Below are 26,980 nucleotides of genomic sequence, written 5' to 3'. Positions count from 1 at the left end.
TTTCTGTCAGATGTCAGCATATAAAGAAACAATAAACAATTCTTTCAGCTTTCAGAGTCACAAATAAAACACGCATACAACTTTATCCTCTGTTGCCGACTTCAGATACTTCGTTTTACATGTTTGGGTTATTTTCATTTACTAGACATCTAAGACCATTTTTCATACATTCAAAAGACTGCTTCTACGTTGCAAGAAAAAAAAAACACACACATTTCCTTATAGAGATTTGGGATATTTGTTATCTCACCAATTACCACACCTTGGTCTGACTTGTTATTGAAAGTCCTATCACCATTGCTATCTGGTCTTCAAATTGCAGCAGGATTAAGACCTGTTCACAGAATGTAGTAACCCTTCCAGTCCTCTCTCCCATCCCACTGGGCAAGAGTGAGCAAGTGACAGTGTGGTGCTTAGTTGCCACCTAGGGTTAAAGCATGTCACCAGTTCACATCATTACACCTTCATATTATACACTGAGCACTGTCTGGCTGTACCATATGGTTTTCTCCTTTACAGTTCAGACTAAGATTCTGACTATGAGGGGATGCTGTAGAACTGCTGAGCTCCCAAACTTCCCTTTAGTTTCAAGCATCTTAACTGCATTTCCATATGATAAAGGTTTTGTGCTGAGTCTATATTCCCAATAGGAACATTGAATCAGCAAAAAAACATGTACTAACAGGCAAGGAATTATTCAAAGCTGTGACTTAAGACAATATAAAGGCCACGGAAATTCAGACTTTGGTATTTGTTAAGTTCAGAACGACAATTGTGAACCTGGCCACTATTCAGCAGTGTGATACCACTTCCTGTAGTCCTTATTTTCTACCCAAATAACATATGACAAATGCTCTCCACTTGCAGAGAAAGACAGAAGTAGCAAAAAGCTGACAATAGTTTGTATCAACCTGCAAAAGAAAGCCATAAGAACCAGAAGATATTATCTTTTTCTTTTTTTTCTTAGTCTCTGCCAAGTCATCTCCATGAACCTAAGTGATTATTGTAATAAAACAGATGCTCTGTAAGAAAGCTATGTTGCTTACGACAATATTTCATTGCTTAAAAAAAACTACAGTTATTAAAAGTTACTTCTGCAATTTTGTATTTTCCTCAAAACTAGCATTAATTAAAAATATGCAAATCATGAATGGTTAAAAATTGAGATATAATCCATGAAAAATACTCTATACATAGTAGCAGCTATGGGTGCACTGAATAGGTACTTTTACATAAAAATCCAGACATCTCTACAGTGAACTCTGTATTTTTAACAATTAATAATTACCTACATTTCCACATGTACTCTATCCTGAAAGTAAATCTGTCCTTTGTAAAAATCAAAGTGGTTTTTTTAACACATCCAGCAACTTTTAGTCAGATTTCCTCAGCAACAAAAGCCACTCTACCTGCTTAATTCTTGGTAAATACTGAAAAAGGAAATAAAGGAGCAGGCATCTATAATGGACTGAAAAATTCATAGGAAAGTAGAAGCATGTTAGAAAAGGTAAATAAAAATGTAAATAATGGATCTTCACACCCTTCAGACATAAGAGCATGAAAGAATTTGCTCACTTAGCCCTAACTGTACTAACAGTACTGAACAGCCACATGTTGTTACACATGTATGTGATCATTTACAGTTTAAAATTATCAATGACATTAGGGAAGGCAAGATTCAAGTTTTATTTGGCAAGTCAAAAATGTCTTATACCATTTTTCTTAATAATTGTTTATAAAAAATAGAAGCCTTGGAACTAGTGATATTGCAAGTAAAATAAGATTTACATCACACTTACACACAAATTATTGTTTTCCATGTAATTTTAAGGGGAAAGAATTTAAATTATTAAGAATAATAAATAGCCAGCAGAGTGCAGCAGCTGTGATATGATCCTCTCAAAGTTTTGAGAGGATAAACATCAAACAAATTAAACTTGCTGTATGACCTTTATCATCAGTTCTGCACAGAATGAAATACACAATTCTTCTTTGGGAAAAAAAATGAAAACATCCATTATGGTTACAGTCAATGCCAAAATGAGTGGCTAGCCTCCATGTATTGCAAGAACCCCTCTTGCCACTGTCACGAAGGCAGGTTCCGCTGGAGACTGAGGTCACCGATTCAACCGCATACTTAACATGCTTTCCTCTTATTATAGCAACAGTATCACTTCCGTCTTGTTTAAGTTAAGCTTAAACCAGCATTTTCTAAATCTATTTGCTTATCTCATTCAGACAACCTGTCATCCCTCTAGGGGTACTGTCCATTTCGTTTGGAAAGCAGTTCAAAGCAGGATGTTGTCAGCATATTAGTAGCACCAGAGCCAGTGACATCCATAAACCCTGAGAAATTTAAAAATTATAGCAGAGAGAAAATACTCTCAACCAAAGCTTTTACGAGCTGCTTTAATTATGTTAAAAAATATTGCAGTTTGTATTGTCTAAACAGCAAAGTTTATTTACACCTATATGTGTATATATATGGAAACATTCTGTTCTTCAGTCATACCAGCTTTTTTTTAATTCTTATTATGCTGCATAACAAAAAATACCTAGAGATTCTAGTATACTATATGGTTCAGATAGACCTCCATTTCACCCTACCTTATAAAGTGGTATTATTTTCCTTTATTTTATATTACCTAATTTCTTATTTGAGTAAAGTATGCACATTTGTATTATCTCTATTTTACCTTTTTCTTGCCCATAATGCTAAATGCTGGCCACCTCTCTGTTTTTGATTGTGTTTTTCTCTTTCTGCTTACTAGTCTATTTTTTAACCCCACATCCTCAAAGAATCCCTCATTATACCATACTAAATTTTTCTTTAAATATTACTTTTTTCTTTCACAAATAGACATTATCTTAAACAATAAGTTCCTGATATTGTCCCTGTGTGGTTTTTAATTCCTCATTAATAAGATTTCTTAATTTATTAAAAAAAAGTAAATTCTACTGTCTTTGAACTATCACATTCTGTGGGCTTGTATGCAGAATTACAAATCTGTACATATTTTAGGATTAAAATAGATCAGTTGGATTCCAAGTTAAACACAGAGATATATGTCTTATGATCTCTATATTTACCCGTCCCCAACACATCTATCTCTGCCTTCTGATAAAACTGAATTCCACCTTATTCATGACCACTATCTTAGCCTCACTAACATTGTGAACAATCCAACCAACAAAAATAAGTCTTTATTGTATTAAGTATTGTGAGGAAGAAATCTGAAAAAAAGTCCAGTGTATTTTTTTTTAAGTCAGGCAACCACAATCTTATGCTGCAAATGGTAAATTTAACAGTCTCATAAAAGTAAGGGCCATGATCAGTCATTAGAATCACACAACATAAGTTTTTTAGGTACCTCATATTTACTTTATTATGGAGATAAAAACAGTTTTACAGCTAAGAAGGTATTTCGTGTATTTATATTTGACTTTGAAATAGCTACAGTCACCCCGTTTCATTTTATAAAATGCAGACTATAATTTTATTTTTATCTCATTCACTCTCCTTTTTCATTCCATCCTACTGCCTAAGAAAATAAACACAGTAGAGCGCTAGGTTTCTCATGACTAAATTTTGACAAGTGTATTGGTTTCAGAGACATACTTTTCTTCTTAATAAAAATATTCTTTCAACCAGATCTATTAAAAAGCATACTAAAGAGGAACTACACAGACTGCAAATAAGCCTGCTGTTTAAATATAGTGTAAATATTATAAAATAGGGTTTTTTATGTGGGCTAGATATCACACAAGGGGTAGATAACCTGAAGAAATTCAAAGCTACCCAATAGTTGGCAGACATATTGTTTACACAGTAAATTCACAATACAAAAATAATGATTCACTGATTTATGTTAAGTATCTGAGAAATGCCAGTCTATTTTAAGGAGAATTCATTAGAGATTCTTATAAATGGAGTAATCTATTTGAAAGATTGCTTTAACTCCGACACTGACTAAAGTAGTCAGTAATATTTCCTTAACAGACATTTCTAATTTTATGAAGAAAATAACATATCTACCCTAAGAAAGTCTGCTTCTCAAATGTTGAATCTGGGGAGTAGTAAGCTTAAGTTTGCATCATAAACCAAAAGTTGTTCATAGAATCATTGAATGGTTTGGTTTCGAAAGGACCTTAAAGGTAATTTAGATCCAATCCCCCTGCCATGGGCAGGGACACCTTTCCCCTGTATCAGGTTGCTCAAAGCCCCATCCAACCTGGCCTAGAACACCTCTGGTGATGGGGAATCCAGGACTTTTCTGAGTAACCTGTTCCAGTGTCTCACCACCCTCGTATTAAAGAGGACAATTTATAGTCAGTTCATTCTCTTGTCCCAGTGCAGGATCAGCTACGCTTGTGTCTCTTCTAACAGTTATTTGCCAAACCCACTTCTTAAGATTTTCAGTGCAATAGCTTCCACACAAGCCCTAGGCAAACTCTGCAAGCATTTTAAATTTTGTTTCCATTAAAAAGTTTTCCCTACCAAGCTGAATCCTCCACGATTCAACTTGTTTACTCCTTTCTGCTACACCACCAAAGGCTCGGAGAAGGGATTATTTCCTCTGATTTTTTTCAGCAACTTTCTGTATAACTGAAGATTTGTCCATCTCCATCCTCTGAGATTTTCTCTTCAGGAAGCTAAATCGCCTCCTATGTTTCAATCTTTCCTTATTCATGCCATGTTTCTTAGACATCTTATTATTCATTCTTATTACTCTCTACTGAATTCCAACTGCTCCAGATCATTTCTGAAATAAAGTGTGCAAAAAAGGGCATGCTGTTCCAAGCAAGACCTTGCCAAACCTAGCAGAGTGAAAACTTCTTGATGGTGCTTCCAGGCTAGAGTCTATACGTTCCAGCATGAAATGTATCTCTTTCACAGTACTGGCTCCTGCTCAGTTTACATACTATTATGGCTCCCAAATTCTTTGCCAAAGAGCTTCTACTTACACTGTTTATCTCTGTCCTATGTCAACCCTTTGAACTATCTTTATGTAACTCCACCACCTTGCATTTATCCTCTTGAATGGCATCATAATCATAGTTTGGATTTTTCAGATAATTTAGGAATACAATCCTGCTACCAGATGTTACACTTCTCCCAGCCTTGTGCCACGTGTAAATCAATGGGTATGCAACTGTTTAATTTCTTAGTTATTTAATAAAAACCGTGAACAAAGCTAGTTCCCAAAAAGATCACTGTTCAAAAAAGAAAAAAAAAAATCCTTCCGTAATAACAATAACCATGTATAAATACTTCCTGGCAGCTATAATTCAACTGTTTACACTGAGTATATAGTATTTTCAGTTTCTTTGAAGCCATATGCTTCATACATACAACAGTGAACAAACTTTGCTGCATTAAGGAAACTGGGTATACAAAAGAGGTACTGAGGTGTTATGAACAAAACATAATATTGCCAGTATCTAATTATAACCAATAAAAGAAAACTTTACTCTTAATATTATTTGCAATTTTATGAGAAATTAAGTGCAGATATCAGAAACTGAGCTCAGAATAATATGTTGCTTTACAGAATATTAATTATATGGCCTATTTCTCAATGTCATTCTGTCAAAATCTCTCACTGTGTATTCTCAAAAAATAATGCACAGCTTTCATGGCCTGCAAGAATGAAACTCCACTTAAATATACATATTTAAAAATAAAATAAACCTGATTCTACCTGGAAAATAATTAACAACAATTAGTATACCTGTTCAAAGCCAGTTATGCATGTGTTCAAAACCATTTTTCTTATCATGTGAGCTTACAAGGCATTCCTCTTTAGAAGAAAGAAAAGACAGCAACTTAACTGCTTAAAACTTAAATAACATCAGAAATCACATTTTAAGAATTTTAAAATTTAAAATAGAAAATATTATTTAGTTTCTCATTATGAAAATAATATTTTCAGCTCCACACTTTAAGTTCTACCATGAGACTGAATGTCCTAGCTTTGCCAGTTTCTGGTAAATGTTAACATTTTCTGGTAGCAAGAAAAGTAAAATTTTTCATATGGCTCTCATACTGTAAAAGGTCCATAGATGAAATACCAGCCCCATCAAAGTCAAAATTCCCTCAGCTTTGACAGAACCAAGATTTCACCTTATATCTGCTAAAGTTTGGAAACTTCACAGATATTTTAGAACAGTGAAAAGGAAAAAAAAGGCAATGACATTTTCCTCTTCCTTAAAAAGCCCTTAATAAATATTATGTAGATTTGTATAGCATTCTATGCACGACTGTATCACAAACATCATGCGTGTGTATAGACATGCTATATATAATACTACATGGCTTATCATTCCAGCTCCTCATGCACAGAAAACATACCACTCTACTGCGAGTTTTATGTATGGAGCATTTGCAGAAAAAAAGCAAATGGAGCAGTAGTAACTCCTGAGATTGTATTCTAATGTAATCACTTAAGTTACTGATAAGGACACCACAACCTGATTTTCAGTTTTCCCTTTGCAAATGAGACATCGGAAAGTAAACAGTGTCAGCTTGAAAAATGCCCTGAGCAGGATGTTCTAGATGGGCAATTATTTTATACATACTCTCCAGTATGTTTTAATACCACACAGACATTACTTAGTCTACAGAGAGTAGCTTACTTACGTCTGGGGCTCCTTTTCATTTTGCTGTTTTTGCTGTGGTTGAAGAACGTTATTTACCAGCTCAGTGATCCCACTAAAGGGAAACCACCTGTTTAAATAAGCAAATAATGTGACTGAATAACCAATAAAACCACACTAGTTTAAATGTTTTCTTATCCAATGTCAATAGAAATATACAGGCGGAAAAGCTAGAGCCAATGGGAATGTTAGCTGCAGTACTAAGTCAGCCACTAAGGATGTAAGGGAAATAAAGTTTTACAGGTCACCAGTTCACAAGCAGGCAGCAAGAACCTACATCCAGCTAACATGTGGATGAAGTAAGAAGCTGCAGGCAGCTCTCTTACAAGCAATCAGGAAGCAGATGACAAACTACCTGCAGCCTATCAGGTATTAGTGAAAGCTAATACCATCAAAGGTGCAGAAAGCAGAACATGGCAAAGGTAGAAGAGTCAAGCCTACTGCATTTTAAGATATTTTACTTACTGTGTCAGCTGTGGTTTTTGCTCTTCTTTGACCCTAAAAAGATAAGTTTGCACAACTGAGTGCAACATGTTGTAAAAAAACAGCTACCCTGAAGTTCTACAGTCTGTATCAAAATGGGAGGAGAACTTTCTTACTTTGAGTTTTAAAAGTTTATTATTTTTGTTTATTTATATTTAGCTATAAAATGTGCTTATTTCCTTTTGGGATTAAAAATGGGGAATGCCATGTCGCTAAAACTTTTAGTTACAAAATGAAATTGGTAATATTCTATAACTGGCTGCCAATTCTTTGGACAGACTATCACGTTAGAATATTTCCAGCAGTACATTCAGCAATAAATGCAAAGGAATGTGCTTTGATTCTGTTAACTATAATCTTTTTTTTTATTTATAACCAAATTCGCTATCATAATTCAAGGTGAATTGATAATATATAACATGCTATTTAAAATGCAATATCCTGGACTAATAGATTAAAGAAAAACCTGAACCATATCTATTAAACTACAATATCAAGGTTTGCATACAACATTACTCTAAAAACTAAAGGAGGAAAGCTAAGGAATTTTACTCTGAGTAAAATGTACTGGGACTTGCTAAAAAAAATGAGTAGATAATACATGCAGAAGGTCTGCATAGCACTGATTAATATTTGTCCATTGTCTTTCCAAAAATATTCTGGCTGTAACACATGCTTTAATTTGAGTGAGCAAGTGGATGTTCTATGCCATTCTTTTCCACCAAACCCAAGAATGAAGACACAAAATCACAGGAATATTTACATCCTCTAATTGCAGATATGTGTCTTAAAATCAAGTTAGAATCTAGCTTCCCCATATATTCAGAAAACCCAAAAAGATTCCTAAATTCTGAAAGTCTCTGTGGAGAATACTCTCTTACCTAACTAAACAAAGAGTGCAGGCTTCCACTTTAAACCAATGCTTAATGCTGGGCAGGAAATTAAAGCTCACCAAAACAGCTTCACAACTCCTTCTCCATGTGATATCACTGTGAATACCTCTATAAAAAGGGTCCAGTGACTGTGTAAGAACTAAATAAGTGGACACTTAAGACGCACTAAAAACTTCCCTACAGAAAGGGAAAATTGGACATGCAGCATACACTAAACAGTCCTTTAACATGGTTTTGTCTCTTCAGCACTTTAGAAAATTCCATACAAAGAAATGTTCCAGTACACAAAAAAAAAAACCTACAAAAAATTTCTCATGCAGTCACAATTCCCCCCGTACCACGTATCTTAATCATAATATTATCTCCAACCAAGAGATACCATACTAGTTTTGACACAGGAAATTCAAAGTGGGAGGGGGAGGAGGAAAGAGGGACAAGAGATCCAAGTACATCCATAGTTTCCATACTAGGCAGCTTAGGACATTTAATTCAGATTCCCCAACACTAAAAGTCTAAAAGCTCTATATAGTTAACTATGAGATGGAAACACTCCTAGACTCAGAGTTCCTAAGTCACATGCCTGGAGCAAGACAGTGTAAATATCACCTCCATGGTAGATGTAGAAAGAAAACTGAAAATGCAGCTAATCCTTGGTTCCTTATATTCCTCTCCATACATATCTCTCTCATAAGTACTGGACACTGTTAAGTTAATAATTCATTTTGAATTTTTCTATTGAACTATAACAAAGGAAATCTGAGCACATAATCAAATTACAATCAAAATCCTTCCTTTGGATAGTGACCATGGTCAATCTTTTTCACATGTGGAATTGAGGTCAAAATAGTGTAAGATTAAAATTGCAATAGTGCACACTGACTCTGCATAACTGCATGCAGTTTGAAATCTTTGGTGTGTTTTCTTTAAGAAGACGTAGCATCTTTATATAACAGTGTGTGTTTTATGACTTCAACTGCAGCTAAAAACCAATGGTATTTTTGAAACTCTTACAATCAGATTTTTAGTATAGAACCATTAAACAAAAAACATTATCTGTTATATACTTTGAAAACCTGCATTTAAAACTATTGTCCCAGCATTTTGTAGGACACTGTGTTTTAAGTCAGGATATAGTTTGACCCCACAATTCAAAATCTTTTTTCCTCATACAATTCTGTGTCTCATCCACTATACAATTTCCAGCACTGTAGTTACTTGAGGACAACAGCTTCCATTATTATATAACCGTGACACACTCCTTGAGCACTTTTCATATGTCTTTTAGTCCCTGAATTAGGCAATTAGCATCCTTGACTTTATAACAAACATGGAAGGCAAGATACAATTTGAAACAAAATTAAAAAAACTATTGAAAAAAATAGATTCTACCATCCCAAGTTAAACCAGTATTCATGTTGTGAACCAACAGGCTCGGACCCTTCAGATGTACAGTGCAGATATTTATATTTCAAGGTCAAGGAACAGATAGAGATTCTGGATCTAAATCAGCAAATCACAGGCTAATGCCTGCTACTCTATTTCCAAAAGACTCTTCAATCAGATGAAATTAGGTGTAGAAGTACTAGTAACTGATAGAAATAATCACATATTAGATGAAATGCGCAAAACACATTTTTAATGCAACTGTGGTTTAAACAGCTTTTTCTAGACAAAAGAGGCTTGAAGGCACTCCAGACTCTTAAATCCTGCCTATGTAAACGCATAGAGCTGTACTTCCTTTGGTTGAAAGAACTGCTTTGTGTTTTAATACATTGTGTACCCCCATGCATATGCATTGCTTTCTTCCTTCCTCTCAAAAAACAGCAACCAATAACTGCTTAAAATGATGGATTGATGGGTCAAAGAAACCTCAAACCATGATTTACTCAACTGACTAACTGAAAAGCCCCAAGCATTATGACTGCATTCTGCTTCTTCCAGAGTACTTTCCCACATCTTTTCAATCTGATGCTCTAAAACCTCTGCCAAGAACAATGTCAGTTCTAGTTATTCACTAGAAACAATTTCCAATTGATACTTGTTTACTAAAACCACCAACAGGCTGCAGATACCATGTCTGGTCAACAGTGACCAGGACAGTGCATTCTAACAGCGTAGAATACCACTGTTTTCAATTTTTATTATTTTGTTGTTACAGGTATTGACTCAACATTTTGCACAAGGACCAAATTAATTCTAAAACATTAAAAGAGTCTGGAGTCTTTATGACAACTTTTTTGCACAGATCATAATTCCACATGCTTCGTCACTTGCAAACAAGCCAGGATTTTCTTCTTGCCAACAATGAAGAATTTTTGGACCTTGTACACTGTCATCGGGAAACATTCATGCACTTTGCACTTTGAAACACTCTTAGTGCCATTCCTCTTGTGTTCCTCTGCAAGCCCACACAGTGCGCAAGTACCAGATCCCTTTGATCTTTTCCAGGATATAACATCATTATGTTAGATCTCAAGTCTCAATGAATATTTTTTGATGTTAGATTTCCTCAAAGATTATGGCTAGTCCCACTGGCACAGAGAGTGAATAGGGCAGAATTGAAATAAGAAGGAAGGGAAGAAGAAAAATAGAAGCATGATAAAAGGTAGTAAAAATATTAACATGAAAATTTTCTTAGCCTTTAAAACTTCCAATAATTTTCTATTTTTCAATCTACTGCCACCCATAAAAGCTCTTCTCTAAAATCTACAATGTCAAAATCATAAGCTGCTCTTCCCAAAAGATATGTTGGTAGTGGGCAAACCAACAAGCACTGTGCTGCCAGACCTATTTTCTGCTTTCACTTTCCCGGTTTAAAAAGGGAAACGAGAAAGACTTGTGGGTTAGAAAATAACACTAAAACAGCTTTAATGAAACAATAATAAAAGGAAGATTAAAAAATTAATAAGAAAAATAATAAAATATATACACATATACAAACTAAATTCAAATTTCCCCAATGACAATATGTCATCGCTGATGCTGCAGGGCAGGCACAGGGAAGGTCCCAGACCTGGACTCAGCAGCAGACAGAAGCTGGACTCAGAAATGGATCCAGGAACTGGATTCAAGAACGCACAGAGGGTATGAAGTCCTCCCTGAATGTTGATCATCAAAGAAGGGGGACAGCACGACCCTCCTGATCCTTAAGCTTTTATAGTATGATGGGTATGGCATGGAATATTTCTTTGGCCAGGCTGAGTCACCTGTCTTGTCTGCCTCTCCCAGCAGGTGTGACCCCTTTTGACACCAGCTCTGGGATGGCCCTAATTTACATAGCAAAAGGTGTGAGCAGTAGCCTCTCATCAAGCTGAAAAAGTCGGAGAAAAACGTTCTACTTTAGCCCAAACCAGCACACATAAAACCCACTGTGCACCTCCTAGATATCTGAAATGAAATACCTATGCACAGCTTCTCCAGCAAAGTTTGGGGAAACCCCAATTCCAGAATCAGCCAGCCTTGGCAGGGATAAACAACCTAGTATCTCAAACCCAACAGCGCTCTGAAGATTCACAGCTTTGCCGTCTATGGATCGACAAGCACAGGGAGATTTAATGGCCCCAGACTCAAAGCAGAATATATGTACAATAGTCTCAAAGAACAATGTATGTTACACTAAACTTGATTAAAAATTAAGATGGAATATTAATATGCAGAACACTTTGGTTTTCCTGAAGCAAATCATATAGGAACAAGGAAGCAGAGTCACAGATCTATAAAAAGAACCTTCACATTTTGCTTCCTCTACAGATACAATACTGACATTGACCTCCAGCTGTGTTCACAGCAAAGAAGTAGAGAATAACTGAGTGAAGCAGCAAATAACTTTGTCTCAAACATACATTTCTAGTTACGTACATTAAAAAAATCTGTGGAGCTACTATCTTTTAAAAAAATCCAACAGCATGAATGCAAACTACTTCACATCAACATATATTATAAAGTGCATTAAAGAATACCACCCTCAGGACTTGCATTTGTTCTTCTCTGTATTCCAGACCCCATTAGCCAAGATGACGGTACAGAGCCACCCACTCTCTTAAAAGTCAAGATACCAACACACAATCTTTGAATCAAAGACTGTTCTCTCTCTTCAATAACCGTCTCCAATTATTAGAAGATCTGAACTAGTCCAAAATCATTTGATAATTAGCAAATCTCTTCTTAGAATCATAGAATCATAGAATATCCAGGTTGGAAGAGACCCACTGGATCGAGTCCAACCATTCCTATCAAACACTAAGTGAAAACCAAAGAGTGAAGGCAGAAATATAAATTCAGTTTATGGATTTTAAGTTAGATACTGCTATTTCTTGCACAGAATCTAAAAAAGGACATACTACGAATTCACAGAACTACTGTGACTACACCACATTGTAGAGTATTCTGAAAAGTAAAAAGGATTATGCAGAATCCATGTCCTGCAAGTAACAAAAAGAGGGTATCTCTGTGTTTGTGATGCTTGTGATAGCTGCTATAAAAGTGAAAAAAATTAAGAAAAGCCTATTACTAACAAACACCTATCAAAGAAATATTTTTAAAGCCATGCTTTACAAGCTGATGCTTGTTCTAAACTATCTGAAAGGCAGAGAGACCTATACCCTTTTGGGCATAGAGTTTTAAATGAAAGACACTTCACCAAAAATTCATAAGCAGATCAAAAATTCCAACTTTAATTACCTCACTCTACTAAATTGTGTAGGTACCCAACATGAACTAGAGGAACAAACTGCTGTTAAAGATACAAGAGAAACAACAAGAAAGCACCATACACACTTCACCAAGAAACACTGATGTAGACATGCTCCTGTAGAGTAGTCCCAGTTGAACAAGATCCTGTGACAAACACTACCTACAAATACAATAAATTCTGTATGATTAAGACTTCTCTGACTTTCAGATGATAATTAGAAATGGGATGGTTTATCAAAGGTTCCAAACAAACAAGTCCCAAGGTGAAATGTTAACACTAGTATTTTTAGAAAATATATACTAAAATGTGATTTACTGCAACTGAAAACCTAGTGCTCAACAGCCCTGTACTTCCAACTCTAAAACTGAAGAGACTGACAACATTTTGTTATTGAGAACCAGCACAATAAATCAGACTGTGCTTATCTTAGGACATGAACTCTTCAAGGTAAAAGTGTTTCCTATTATTTGTTTCTGTTTGGAGTAAGAGAGACACTGAGTGGTGTAAGTGAAAGCTCCCAAACTTCTCATACATTTCCTACCTTGATCAGACCTTTTCCCTTATGCTATGGTGTTGATACTAAAACCAAAAAATTAGTATCAAAATCATAAATCAGCACATGAGAAAATGACTGTAGTACAACTGTAATAATAAATAAGTACTACACTGAATGGTAGCCATTCTGTAACGTGCAGTTTCCATAATTAATTCATGGATCAATGCTCTCTTTTGAAGGTTATCCAAAATTGCAAGCAGGAGGCCTCGAACCAGGAGGTGATTTTAAAGTTAAAAATCTAGTGTTTTTCCAAACCCACTACACTGTTTAAAATGGGCTACTGTGGCTTTTTCCTATATTTAGCAAAAAAAGAGGATTTTGGTTATCCCAGAGTAGGTAGAAATTTGTAACTGTCAGCATTATAATTGGTTGCCATGTGGAATATGCCAGCTGCTTCTCACTTGGGTATCTTGTGTCTGCTGAGGGAATGAGGCACGTACAAGAACTAGGAAAAATAAAAATTATAAAGCGATAATTAATATAAAGCCTTGGATCAAGTGAAGTTGTCAAAGAGAGGAAAAAAAATATCAAGATGACAGTAGCATTATTCATCCTCTATAAAAAATATAAACATAAGGAAATACATGCAGTGAAGAAGTGTCTTCCAGTCTTAAAGTCGAGAAGTTTTTTTCAGGTCATCACACTAGCAACTTCTTTGAACTAGGAGTTTCACCAGTCTGATCTTTTCTGGGTAAATAATCCATTACCTCTTAGCTGTCCATCTGTAACACCATATCTAACAGCCTCAAGAACCGACCAGCTAACTTGCAACATTTAAAATCAAAAAATTGCCTGTGTTAAAAATGCAGGAAGACCAAAACAAGGATGCAATCAATGAATGCTGTCAAGGGCCGCAGTTAAAAACAGCAAGCAAGTTTTAAGGAGCCCTAGAGCCTTGGTAAATACTTCTTTAATAGAAGATTCTATTGGCTCATTTAAAGAGCAGCTAGCATTACATAATTCTTCACTAGAATGAATTTCCAAACTCAGTTTCAAGGACATGAGACAGAGGTAAATACTTCCTTGAACTTAATCAGCTTGCTCCATCTCCTTTCGAGACAAAAAAGACTAAGAGTCTACAAATACTCATTTTCTTCTCTTTCAGAAGCTATGTTACGAGACAGTAGTTTAATCATTTGCATCTGTCTTGCAGAGTATTTGGTCACATTATCGTCTCTCTCACACAATCTGAAAACCCCTGATTTCTCTATAATCTCAGCGACCGCATTACATACAGGCTGAAAAGCCTCACATGGGAGCCTGACACTTCTTCAAGGCCTCCATTTAAGAAGTAACTCCTTTACTCCAGATGTTCAGGGTGTTCTAAACTATTTTAACAAAAATTTAGCTGATTAAGCTTTAAAAACATGGATATTTGAGTTCATTAAAAAAAAAGTTTTCTTTGGGTTTAATCTTTCTCCCCAATTTTATACACAATACTCATAAATCCTGCTGATATGTGGATATTTCAGGCAGCTGATTTACAGAGAAAAAAAAGATATTCAACCTAAAATAGCAGGAGTCAAATCAGGAAAAGTACTGGAGTTTCCTCTCATTTTGAAAGAAAGGACACAGACAAAATGGTCAAATTGTCACATAAGACTTGCTACTAAATGCAATTCTGTGTAAATATGGGAGCCTAAGTAAGTCCAAGGTGAGATTCAGTTTGAAAAATGTTTGAGTTACATATACTACTACAATTAATTTTTGACAGCTAGAATTCTCCTTATTACTGTTATTACTTTGAATTTAGCCAGGTTTTGCTTTTGCTTGTTTGTTTTCCTTTGTTTTTAAGAACAGTAACAGCCAATTGGCAAGAAAATTTTCCTCTAATACAACACTTAAGACAAATACTCTACCATTATACTTTACGTTATTTTAAAAAAATCAGGTTTCACCAAAGTGCTAGAAAATACTTGCGTCTTTAGATCTACTGCTGTAATCATTTACTATTTTGTGTAATAGAATGAGTCTTGCCTATAGGATGTGTGAAACATACCACAACAGTTGTATTATAGTAAGCTATACTTTACTGCTGAAAACTTAAGATGACTACAACATGATGACTGTGAATTATATTGTCTATTTCATGACCAAAGTGCAAACATTTACCAATATCACTTATAGCAATGGCACATGCATAAATATATCTGAATGTAACATACAAGTTTACAAGACTACTCAAGCTTGCATAAATCTGTAAACTCCATGCACAATTTTACTGAAGTGAACTTCAGCAGCACATAATCAAATACCATTTTAGTTTTTGTCCTACAGTTGTTTTTCTAAAAAAGTGAAGAAAAAAATCTTCCACCCCCAAGATAGGTCTTTCTCTTAATATTCCTTTCCATTTAAACAAAAATTTTAATCATAATGATTTTTAAGGGATCTTTACTGCAGTGTCTGATTCCAACCTTCCTTATTTAATGTAACTTCTATTAATTCTTGGAAAGATGAGATTTCATTTTTAACTTGTGCTTCAGTCTGTTTTACACTTAACTGAAAATCTCAGGGAAATCATAATATAAAAAGGAAAGCCTAATTTTAAAAGTGGTACAAAAAGTATGATTTTGTCCCATTGCAGAGCATTAGCTGAGTTCTACATAATACATGTTAAATATTCTGAAAAAAAACATGGGTTCACATGTAATAAGCGTGAAGATGTAAAAATACTGTAAGTAGAATTTCATTTTAGAAGAAACTATTCCAAAAAAGCAGGTTTTGCTAGGCATTTTGGTTTAGATTTTTTTTTTCTTCTTCAACAGTAGATGGCATTCCAAGCATCTCCTGCAGAGAATGCTTTCCTAGATGCTTGTGCTCTCACCAGCTGCTACAGTGAAATATGCAATCCTGGGCTCGGCTGCTAGCAGGTGAATTAAATAAAAACTCATTTTAACTGTTTAATTAATTTGAAATGCATTAGTAATTACTTTGGTCTTGATACATTATTTTTGCCTGTTAAATAAGGATTTCATAATACTACTAGCTGTAGTACATGCACCAGGTGAAAATCATATAAAGAGCTAAACAACTAACTAACTAAAGAGCTAAACAACTACACAACAGATCCTAAGTTAGTATTTCTCAGACTGTGACATTTAATTGCATGAAAATGGATTCAGATTTCTTCCAGAGTGCAGGCAATCCTAGAGAAGAATGGCTTGCAAAGGAAATAACAGGAACAGAAATAAAAAAATATCATTAATTTGTTCTTGTTCTGAGCTTCTTCAAAATCAACCTTACAGAGAGCCCCTTTGTAGGACAGACGTGTCCTGCATGCACTCAGACATGAGGCTCTGAACGACTATCAGGTACCATAACAGTGGTACTAGTACAATACTTCATCAGTAAGGTCAGCTTGCTAAATGGCATAAAACATACAAGTTCCCTACGAAAAAGAAACACTACATAGCTTCTACTATGAAATCAATATTAGAATCTAAAATTCAAATGGGAAATGAAAAAACAGGAGAAAAAAAACAAGAGAGAGAAATTGAAGAGTAATGCAGAATTTATTCTGTAAGAATTTTTAATCTAGGAAAGTGTTATTCTTACTGACATAAACTTTACTGTGCCATATTCTTGTTAAAGAACAGAAAATGTAATTATATATATCATATTTTTGGCCATATTGTATTTAGTAGCCAGTTCATCAAGAAATAATTCATTTTTGCTGGTTTCTGTTGCTGTTCAAATAAATCTTGAAACATGGAAATTATATTATTATTAAAGCAAAATTTTTAAACACTTTCTGAGGGAATAATTGCAATATTCTTAAGACCTGTCATGAGAATGAAACATAAAATACTGGGGGTTTATGAGACTATATTAATTGAATAAAACTATACATGGGAATACTTCTACCTCATTTTGAATTCTCTGTTCACATATTCTACACTGGAAAATACTGAAAGAAAGTGCAAGTTGTTTTCTTTAAACACAGATATTGCCTGGTGATTCATTTAATGCATGGAAGAGTTAGAATCATAAATAGAATATTATTGTAAACTGTCTGCATAACCGGTTATAGTAACACAGTTTACAATAGTGAAAATGCTCTTTTCCATTGGTTTTATAAGTCTGAATCATTGTTCCACTAAGAAATAAAAATATCTGTCTATCTTTTTACATAATGATTTGCTCTTTCTGCCTACCTGTCTCCCTTCATCGACACTCTGTTGGGGTTTGTTTACTATTTGTATCTCTATATTAAATTTAATTAATGTTAAATAATACTTGGAACACACCAATTTTTTCTACACTTTTTCTGATTATTTTTCCGAGTCCCTTTGTCCTGTACTTATTGTATGAATAAGGCTCTCCTAGTCTGAGGAGTTTATTTAAACTGATAATTTTAGTGGAAATTTTTATTTCTTATCTTGAGCAAATGTATTTACAACTAGCAAGCAAAGTGATTCTAATGCTTCACTACAGATGTCAATTAAACTGGAGTATTTTAATTGTTCAAAATTGGTTTTATCTAGTGACTAGGCATTAGTTTCAGGAGATGAACATAATCCGTTACTATGAGCACAGTCAGATTTGAAATTACTGACAAATTTGCATACATTCTCTTATCTCAACATTTAGTTTCAACTTTTAATGTTTTAAAGCTGATGTTCAAAGAATACTACCTGTCTTAAAAGAGGAACTGCTTTGGTGGAAGTATTCTAAACAGGAATCAAGTAATCTGGTTTAATTCCTGAAGGAAATCCCATTAAAAAAAAAAAAAAAAGAACACATTAGTGAGATTAATCTTTAACGGTTTTGATTTTTTTGGCCCAGAACTAAAATTCTTTCACATAGCTTCCATATCACAAATTGCACACTAAGCAGAAGCTTTAAAAGCATTTCAATTTCTGCTATAAAAATTAAAGAAAATTATTTCTTTCAGATGAAGATGTAAGGGCTTCTGATCTGGACTCCTTAGTCTCTCCAAAATACCTTGTTTTGGCTGAGAATATCAATAGTTTTAAAAGCTAAAACTATTTAACTTTGATTAATTTTCATTAACTCCTGTCGCATATGAATCTCTGCAGTGGCCAGTGGCTGAATTGGAAACATTTCCTGATTGAGTTCTATTCAGCCTACTAAAATTTTGCTGCACCAAAACTTCAGAATTGTCCTGGTTTGGGTCCATTAGCTTTGATATTCCAGAGTACAATACAGGTTGATGAACCAGACTGTACTAAATTTCGAGGCTATAGTAACATCATATCTTCATTTTCTCTTTGGGTGTTAAATTCATAGAATCATAGGATCATATAATCATCGGATCCTAGAACAGTTTGGGTTGGAAGGGATGTTAAAGATCATTTAGTTTCACACCCCCTGACATGGGCAGGGACACCTTCCACTAAACCAGGTCATTAAAAGCCCCATCCAACCTGTCACTTAACAGGTTATTCAGCAAGATAGTTTAATAGACAGGAAAAATATCTTAAATTTAATCTCTCTCTCTATTGTAGAATGAGGAATGAAATTATAATCTGATCTGTGTAACTATTTCCATTGCTCAATGAAAGAGAAAAATCTGCTTTCTAAGTAGGATCCAGAAGAGAACTCTGGAATCCAAAAATGGGAGACCGTAACCAATAAAAATTTTATTACTATTTAGTAAATTGTGTGTTTATTTACACTCCTTTCATTGGGTTTCATAGGACAACTACTCACACACACAAGTATAACTACCTGACCTCTGAGATCTTATATAAATTTTAGTCTAAGCTAACAATTGTTCAAACATTTAATTTCACTCTTCTTTGTATTTTTTTAAATACAAATAAAGTATAACTGAAACTGTAACCATCTGCAAAAAAATCTTCTAACAGTCAGAGGCAAAATCAAGTGTCTAGGCTGGTAGCCTTTACACCTGTACATCAAATATCAATGAAAATTTTAAGTGTATAGTTAAACATCATCCTCTAATTAAATAAAACAACAGTATTCTCTCAAGAATTAACATTTCAATGTTGACTCAACACCTAAACTTCCTGAAAGGATGTAATGTCTCTTGCATGGCATTATAAAAAGGAATCTGAAGTTTGCCCTCATTTCATGTTTCCTTGCAATAAATTTAGGAACCAAGTAAGAACACAGAACCCTCTCCCTGACAAATATGTTGCCTGGAATACCGAGTACTTCTTTGTGAGAGTGACCAGTTTGGGATTCCAGAACTTTGGATTGGCCATAATAGGTTGAAAGCACTTGTAGGGGAAGGAGTCAGGAGCAGAAAAAAGGAACTTCGGCTTCCTCAGATCTCACATTCTTCCTCCAGCAGAATTACACCTGTAAAGAATGCTACCTACAGAAATACTTACCTTTGTAAGCATCATTCCTCATAAACATGTTATTCAAACTCTTCTGTGAAAAGAAGTTCTAAATGTTTAATAATGGAATTCTGAATCGCAGCTTTGGGTCATCATTTAATTCCTAAGTCTTTATTGTAATGCTGCCACTCATTGTTCTCATTTCCAGCTAATTACAAGCATTCATTCATTTCTGTTTGCAATTAGGGTGCATTTAAAATGGATAGTACAGCCATTCATGAAGACACTATATATAAATGAAAATAAGTAAACACAAAGTGACATCAAAACAAGCCCAGACAATAGTCCTATGATTTAAAATGTAGCACATGCTAAACATCCTTGAAAAACTCACTAGTTAAGACATTTTGCAGAGCTACAACACTAATATCCATTTCTAATGGGGAGTAAGAAATTATTTTTTTTTTAATTTTGTTCTTAAATCCACACTAGTAGTCTAAATGAGAAGTAAAGGCAATCTACAGAAAACAAATTTGGTAGTGATTCTCAAGTTCATAAATCAGTGAATGTGTATGCTGCTGTTTGTAAGGAAAATACTAACTCCTTTCTTCTGAGGAAGGAGATACATGCATTTTTTTTGCTTGAAGAGACCATGTGAGACAAAAAATGTAGTTCATACATGGAAAATCATACAAGTATCAATATAACAAGTAGAGTTTTTGAAACTCCTGAAATTATTTATGGAAGGATGAGTTTGCTACACTTCAGTCATAGATATTCTCATTAGTCATTGTCTCCCTCAAGCACAAGTTCAACACACACACTTCCATGTGAGGGGCTAATGAGAACACAGTGCGTTAAATAGCTTAATATGTAATAAAAATTAGACTCATTACCTCCTATCTTGTTTGAATCTCCCAGACTGCAATTTCAGCTCAGTATTTCTTGTTCCATCATCTACTATGGGCATTAAAAACAACAATCTTTCATTTCTTTGAAAATCTTAGAGTTCCTCTCAGTTTTCTCTCCTTGTTCAGAACCTTCTCGTGGCATGTTTTCTAGAGATTCCACCTAGACCGCTGCCAGCTAATCTATTATTATTTTGAGCTGCAGTTTTCAAAACTGGACATTTGCTGGTGCTGATTAGAACAGAGGGATTGCCTCACAGTTTTGTAGGGCATAATAACATTTATGCAAACAACATGGACAAAAATAAAGTTGATGTTCAGCACAAGAGGTAGTTAGAGCCTGGATATTGCACTTGACAATTGCTACCTATTTAGTTGCTAATTTCAGTGTACAGATAAGATTACATCTAAGCATAGTACTTACTGAATAATGTCCTTGTTATATATAATTCATTAATTTTAGAGTATATTTCTAATTTGTCAAAATAATTTTAAACCTCTTCTCTAACACATTTCTAAGTACACCCAATTCCATCAGTCTGGACATTAATGAACATGCTTAACAACTTCAACGAAGGTTCATTCACTGCATCTTTCCATTTAGAATGAAAACGATCCCTAGATACTAAGTAAAACTTTCTGACTGTTAATCATTGGTACACATTACTATTCTCCAGCAATTTTCTCTGAATCATCTGCCCTGGCTTGCTTCGGAATATGTCCTGCAAGATGATATTAAAGCCTTCCTCAAGTCAAGATAGATTATCTATTGCTACTTCTCCGTCTACAGAACCTGATATCTGTTGCAGAATTAAATTAGATTTTTTGGCATTATTTGTTCTTGATGAATCCACATTGTCTGTTATCCATTTCTTTTTTATCTCCTAGATACTTATAAGAACTTGCTTATTGCTTCCACTTTTTCTGAGAATTAAAGTGAGCTGATGCACTTCTAATACTCTGGCTCCTCTTCCACTTACACCACCCCCCCTTTTTAAAGGAGTGTGTTTGCTCTTTTCTAGTCTTCTCTAAGAGCATATGCAGAAAAGATTCCATCAGATTTCCTCTACTCTTAAAATAGCTCAGAATAAAATCCACAAGACCAAACTAGCAGTTGTATTATTACTTACTCTGTGACTCACAAATACATTTAAATTCACAATTTTAGAGACAATTCTAGCATCTCAGTTAATTAAAATAACACTCCAACCAACAGAAACAGAAAACTACTTTCTAAAGCCCTGTCTATTCAGATGATTTGGTCTGAATACAAATATCAGTTGAAAGTCTTAACTTGACCTTCTAGGATCAAAACACGGTATAGAACATCTGTGACTACTTTCAAAAGTTTTCTCATTCCCTTTCCAGAAAAAAAAATGCAATAGTCCTGAGTAGGTGCCAAATGCTCTCTTCTATAGTTAAAACACTTTTATTAGCCAAGAAAGAAAAAATAAAATTGTTGGGCAACAGTGCCTTGGAAAGCAAAATGGTTTCTTAGTAATACAGGAGATCCCTGTTCACCAAAGAGAGAGAAGAGTCATCTATCATAGCCCTGCCAGGTCTGTCTGTGGCACTGTTTACCTATATCAAGCATTCCAGATGTTTTTTTAAGCTATGTGGCCTATTCCCCCAAGATCTCAGGATTCTTAGGCAGAGAAGAATTCTTACTTGAAAAAGTGGACCGCATAGAGAACTGAAATGTGCTTGTTACGGCTGCAGAAACAACACATTTTGAAATTCAGCCTTACTTACAGAAACAACTTTTTCATATAGAAAATAATGCTCTTCCTTTCCTCCCCTCAAAAGAGACATCAACTCAATATGGAGAAGGACCTAAGCAGCTAAATTGAATACCAAAAGTCATGAACAGTGTATACAATTAAAAAATTCATTTAAACCTTTCTTTTCAAAGAACGTTAAAAAGAGCAACTAGAAAAACTGCAATATTAAAGAGTTCAGAAAAGATGGACAAGAGTGGCATGAGGACTGGGAAAAACATCAGTAAGATCTGAGTTTGGGGTTCTTTAACCTTACTGGAAAAGTAATAAAATCATTAAATTGATTTCAATTTTATCCATTTCTATATATACAGGAGATGTAGACACTCTTAAAGAAATGGATTGATTTTATTTCCACTTTGGCACTCCAGTTCCTTGATCATCCAAAGTGTGCACTTACTAGTTTGTAGCCAGGCCCACTACAGCTGAACTAAGCAGTCATTTTGATGCAGATAAAAACAGCTATGAATGAGAAGATAATAAATGCACAGTGAATACAAGTACCATCTGGCTTGGAAGCCTGGGCTTGTTTCCGAACAGAGTCCAATGGCATGAGGTTTAACAAGGCCAAATGCCGGGCCCTGCACTTGGGGCACAACAACCCTGTGCAGTGCTACAGACTAGGAGAAGTCTGTCTAGAAAGCTGCCTGGAGGAGAAGGACCTGGGGGTGTTGGTTGACAGCGACTGAACATGAGCCAGCAGTGTGCCCAGGTGGCCAAGAAGGCCAATGGCATCTTGGCTTGTATCAGAAACGGCGTGACCAGCAGGTCCAGGAAGGTTATTCTCCCTCTGTACTCAGCACTAGTGAGACCACTCCTCAAATACCGTGTTCAGTTCTGGGCCCCTCACCACAAGAAGGATGTTGAGGCTCTGGAGGGAGTCCAGAGAAGAGCAACGAAGCTTGTGAAGGGGCTGCAGAACAGGCCTTATGAGGAGCGGCTGAGAGAGCTGGGGTTGTTTAGCCTGGAGAAGGGGAGGCTGAGGGGAGACCTCATTGCTCTCTACAACTACCTGAAAGGACATTGTAGAGAGGAGGGTGCTGGCCTCTTCTTCCAAGTGACAGGGGACAGGACAAGAGGGAATGGCCTCAAGCTCCGCCAGGGGAGGTTTAGGCTAGACGTTAGGAAAAAATTCTTTACAGAAAGGGTCATTGGGCACTGGAACAGGCTGCCCAGGGAGGTGGTTGAGTCACCTTCCCTGGAGGTGTTTAAGGCACGGGTGGATGAGGTGCTGAGGGATATGGTTTAGTGTTTGATGGGAACGGTTGGACTCGATGATCCGGTGGGTCTCTTCCAACCTGGTTATTCTGTGATTCTGTGATTATGTGAGTGTTTTTACAGTTACTTAAATATTTTTAAAAGGATTAATAGTAGCATGCACTGAAAAAATAAAGATTACGTTCTATGCACAAGGCATATTTTAAGTTAATATAATACCGCCATACAAATGTAAAGTTGTTTGAAATATATGCTATACAGTTGATATTTAAGTAACAGTGAATAACATTATCTAGAAAGATGTGGGGGTTTTTGTCTCCATGTTGTTCATAAGTCGTTAAACAAATATCTATAGTTCGTAAAGCTAGAGGTATACAAGGCAGTTGTTTAGTTTGCCTAAATTTATTTTGTTTCAATATCTCTGATAATAGCTGTAATACAAGCAGCACTAAAAATATTTCAATATTATCTCATTGTGCAAAAAAAAAAAAAAAAAGCTTGCATTCAATAAGATTAGATGAAACTATGAAAACATGAATCATGGAGCTTCAGAAGGAGAAAATAGCAAATTCTTCCAACTTATGTGGAAAAGGATCCTTTTACATTCTGGAGAACTTGTGTAGAGTAGCTTATAATGCAGCTCAAAGAAGAGACTGTACCTCACAGAAAAACACTCAGAAAACGGAAGTGTGAAAGCAACCTCATTTCTGTACAAAATAAAAACACTCCAGACTGACCTATAAAAAGCATATAAAATTACTACCTAATTAATTGCACTCAGTGTTTTCTACTGCTAATACAAAGCTGCAGAATAACACTGATTTACAAAATGTTCTTAGAACAGAAAGCAATGATGAAAGTACTCCGCCTTTGTCCACAGTTCTCATAAGGAAATAGCAAGCTCTTTTGATTTCAATAAAATCACATTCTATAAATAAAATGTATTTATAACTTTGCAAATAAGCACAAGAGTCATGCTGATCATGGCTTTAAAAATCTTCTCTAATTTTTCTATGATGCTTCAAAGCCCAGCTTAGCATCTGAATGTACAGATTTTTATAACTTCTAACGCTAACAGGGTTTTGCTACTTAAACAAGATCTCTTCAGGAATGAAGAACAGCTGGTGGAAGCTGGACAAGATGAAGTGAATGGGCAGAAGAGACCACTTTGAAATGTTTCCATCCCTATTTTGTTGAATATATATATATCCTCAAACTCAACTCAGTCAAATATTTAAGAAGTGTCTTTGAATTCTTCATGATAATCACCTACCATGCAGCACCTACAGCTGTTATCTCCTTTCCTAGCTTGTCACCCTTTATGAGAGCCCATATTTATCAGCTGCCATTATCATTACCTATCTCAACCACAGTAACGCAAAATTCCTCGGCAAGAAGCTATCAGCCATTATCAAATTGCCATCTACATTTTTCCACCGTAAGGGCAGTAGCCCAGTTTTCTACTCTCTGCATTGATTTTTAACAGAAGAAAGCACTGAGTGGAAAGTTTCATTTCTTATGTTCAAAATGCTCAGCATCTTGTGACCAACATGTCTAGGATAAAGATCATGGTCAACAATTTCAATCCTCAGGCATAATAATGGTTTTAATTTATGTGAAATGAAGTAGAGCTTTCCTACAGCAACCCTGTAACTCCTAAATCACCCTGTTTAGGAGTGGTTCCAGCTACATGGTGCACTGACCTTACCTATTCTAATGTGAACATAAAGAAATGTACATATTTAAAGAAAAAAAATGTTAAAATAAACCCCACTAACTGCACATGAAATTCCTCCCCCAGGGAGAGAATGTGAGAGAACAAACCAAATGTAACAGATGTTAGTCATGTCATTTAATGCATGACTGAAAGACTAAAGATACTATGTTGATGAGGACAACATAAGAACCTCTGCAGAACAGAATGCGATTAGCACTTCAGTATCTATTATTAAAAATGAGGCAATGTAAGAATAAAGACAATTCTCTTTTTCACATTTAATTAAATTGAAAACTACAGAATGCCTAATAAAGATGGTTCAGAACTTCTAATTTGCTATAAAGCCTGCCAAAAACCTGGAAGACTATGATTCAAAATTAACATTAAATCAGCCACAGATGACACAGCACTGTGGTCAAACAGACCAATACTAATAATACTCTATTTGTGATGCCTTGTACTGTTCCTGTGTATGATTACAGGATATAAATGGAGAGACTTGATTATAAACATTACACAAACTAGTTACTGAAACCACAAATGTGTGTAAAAATTCCTGTAATCATTGCATTATTAATTGTAGATATTATCACAGCAGGGAAAAAAAATATTGTGGACTCAGATTTTCTCTGAACAAAGCAGGATATTTGTTCTGTGCATCACTGACACTAGACTTCAAAAGAAGTTACAATTAAAAAATATTAAAAATGACATCTAAATAAATGTATAATCATTATAATTACTCCAAAACCTCAGAGTTCAATGGAAATTCCCATAAAAGGAACACTTAAAGTTTAAATATCTTTAATTTCATTAAAGATATTTGGAAAATGCTAACCACTTCCCTAAATACTAGTTGAAGTTAAGAGAATTATTATAGACGGTGGTCAACTAATCTTTTTTAAATATATGTATGATATACAAACATATCTGTGAAATGCTCAGTATAGTCTTTTCTGTTATGAAATTTCAAGTAGACAGAAAATATAAGCTATTTTCTCTAAAATGGAGGACATCAGAAGCATCTCTGATGACATTGTTATAATTAATATGTTTTATCTTAAATCATCATCTCCAATATAACTACACAAAAAAATTATTCTGGTTGCAATATGAATGACTACTTAAATGTTATATAACTCTTTAAATATAAATCAATTGATTGTGGATACTGCAAACCATTTTTAGAAGAAACAAAAAATTAATTCATTATCATTCATCCCCAAGGAAAGAACAGCAAACTCTCTATAATCATTCTTGGAAGGAATTAAATTCCGGGATTCCTAGACTTGTATACAATTGATAGCTTAGAGCCTTTTAGCACTCAGAGACAAAAATCTCATTGCAAGAGCCTTAGACTTCCCAGGTTTCTCATTTAAATATAACAGCACTATCTTATCTATGTCTGCTTGATATTTCTTAGTATATCAGGGATATATTCACAGAATCATAGAATTGTTTAGGTGGGAAAAGACTTTTAAGATAAAGTTCAGTCACTAATCTAGCACTGCCAAGTCCACCACTAAACCATGTCCCTAAGCACCACATCTACACATCTTTTAAGTACCTCCAGGGGCGGTGACACAAACACTTCCCTGGGCAGCCTGTTCCAATGCTCAACAATCCTTTCAGTGAAGAAATTTTTCCTAATATCCAATCTAAATTCTAATATCCTAAAATTCTAACATCCAGCCTATTCATATCCTATCTGCTCGTCCTCCCAGGCGCAAACCCCTTCATCAGCTCTTCAGAAAAGGCTTAGAGAATTGGTTCTGCTTCAGCCCAAACCAGAACAGAGAAACATTGAC

The 26,980-nt window shown here is 35.0% G+C and overlaps 1 protein-coding gene across 50 annotated transcripts in view; it reads right to left on the bottom strand.

Moving 5' to 3' along the window:
* The window catches only part of RIMS2 (regulating synaptic membrane exocytosis 2), a 465,641-nt gene that overhangs the window by 393,146 nt on the left and 45,515 nt on the right, over nt 1-26,980 (bottom strand). For 44 of the 50 annotated variants that reach the window (XM_069854488.1, XM_069854498.1, XM_069854512.1 and 41 more), the window contains exons 2-3: nt 7,123-7,155; nt 6,641-6,727 (exon numbers count right to left, since the gene is read on the bottom strand). The exons of the other annotated variants lie outside the window; for them this stretch is intronic. In XM_069854488.1, coding sequence (XP_069710589.1) covers nt 6,641-6,727; nt 7,123-7,155 — 120 coding nt within the window. The remainder of the gene's footprint in view (nt 1-6,640; nt 6,728-7,122; nt 7,156-26,980) is intronic. 50 annotated transcript variants of the gene reach the window in all.

The sequence above is a fragment of the Phaenicophaeus curvirostris genome, chromosome 3, assembly GCF_032191515.1.
Source record: "Phaenicophaeus curvirostris isolate KB17595 chromosome 3, BPBGC_Pcur_1.0, whole genome shotgun sequence".
NCBI lineage: Eukaryota > Metazoa > Chordata > Aves > Cuculiformes > Cuculidae > Phaenicophaeus > Phaenicophaeus curvirostris.
The sequence above is the reverse complement of the archived record's forward strand: the minus strand, read 5'-3'. Positions and strand labels throughout refer to the sequence as shown.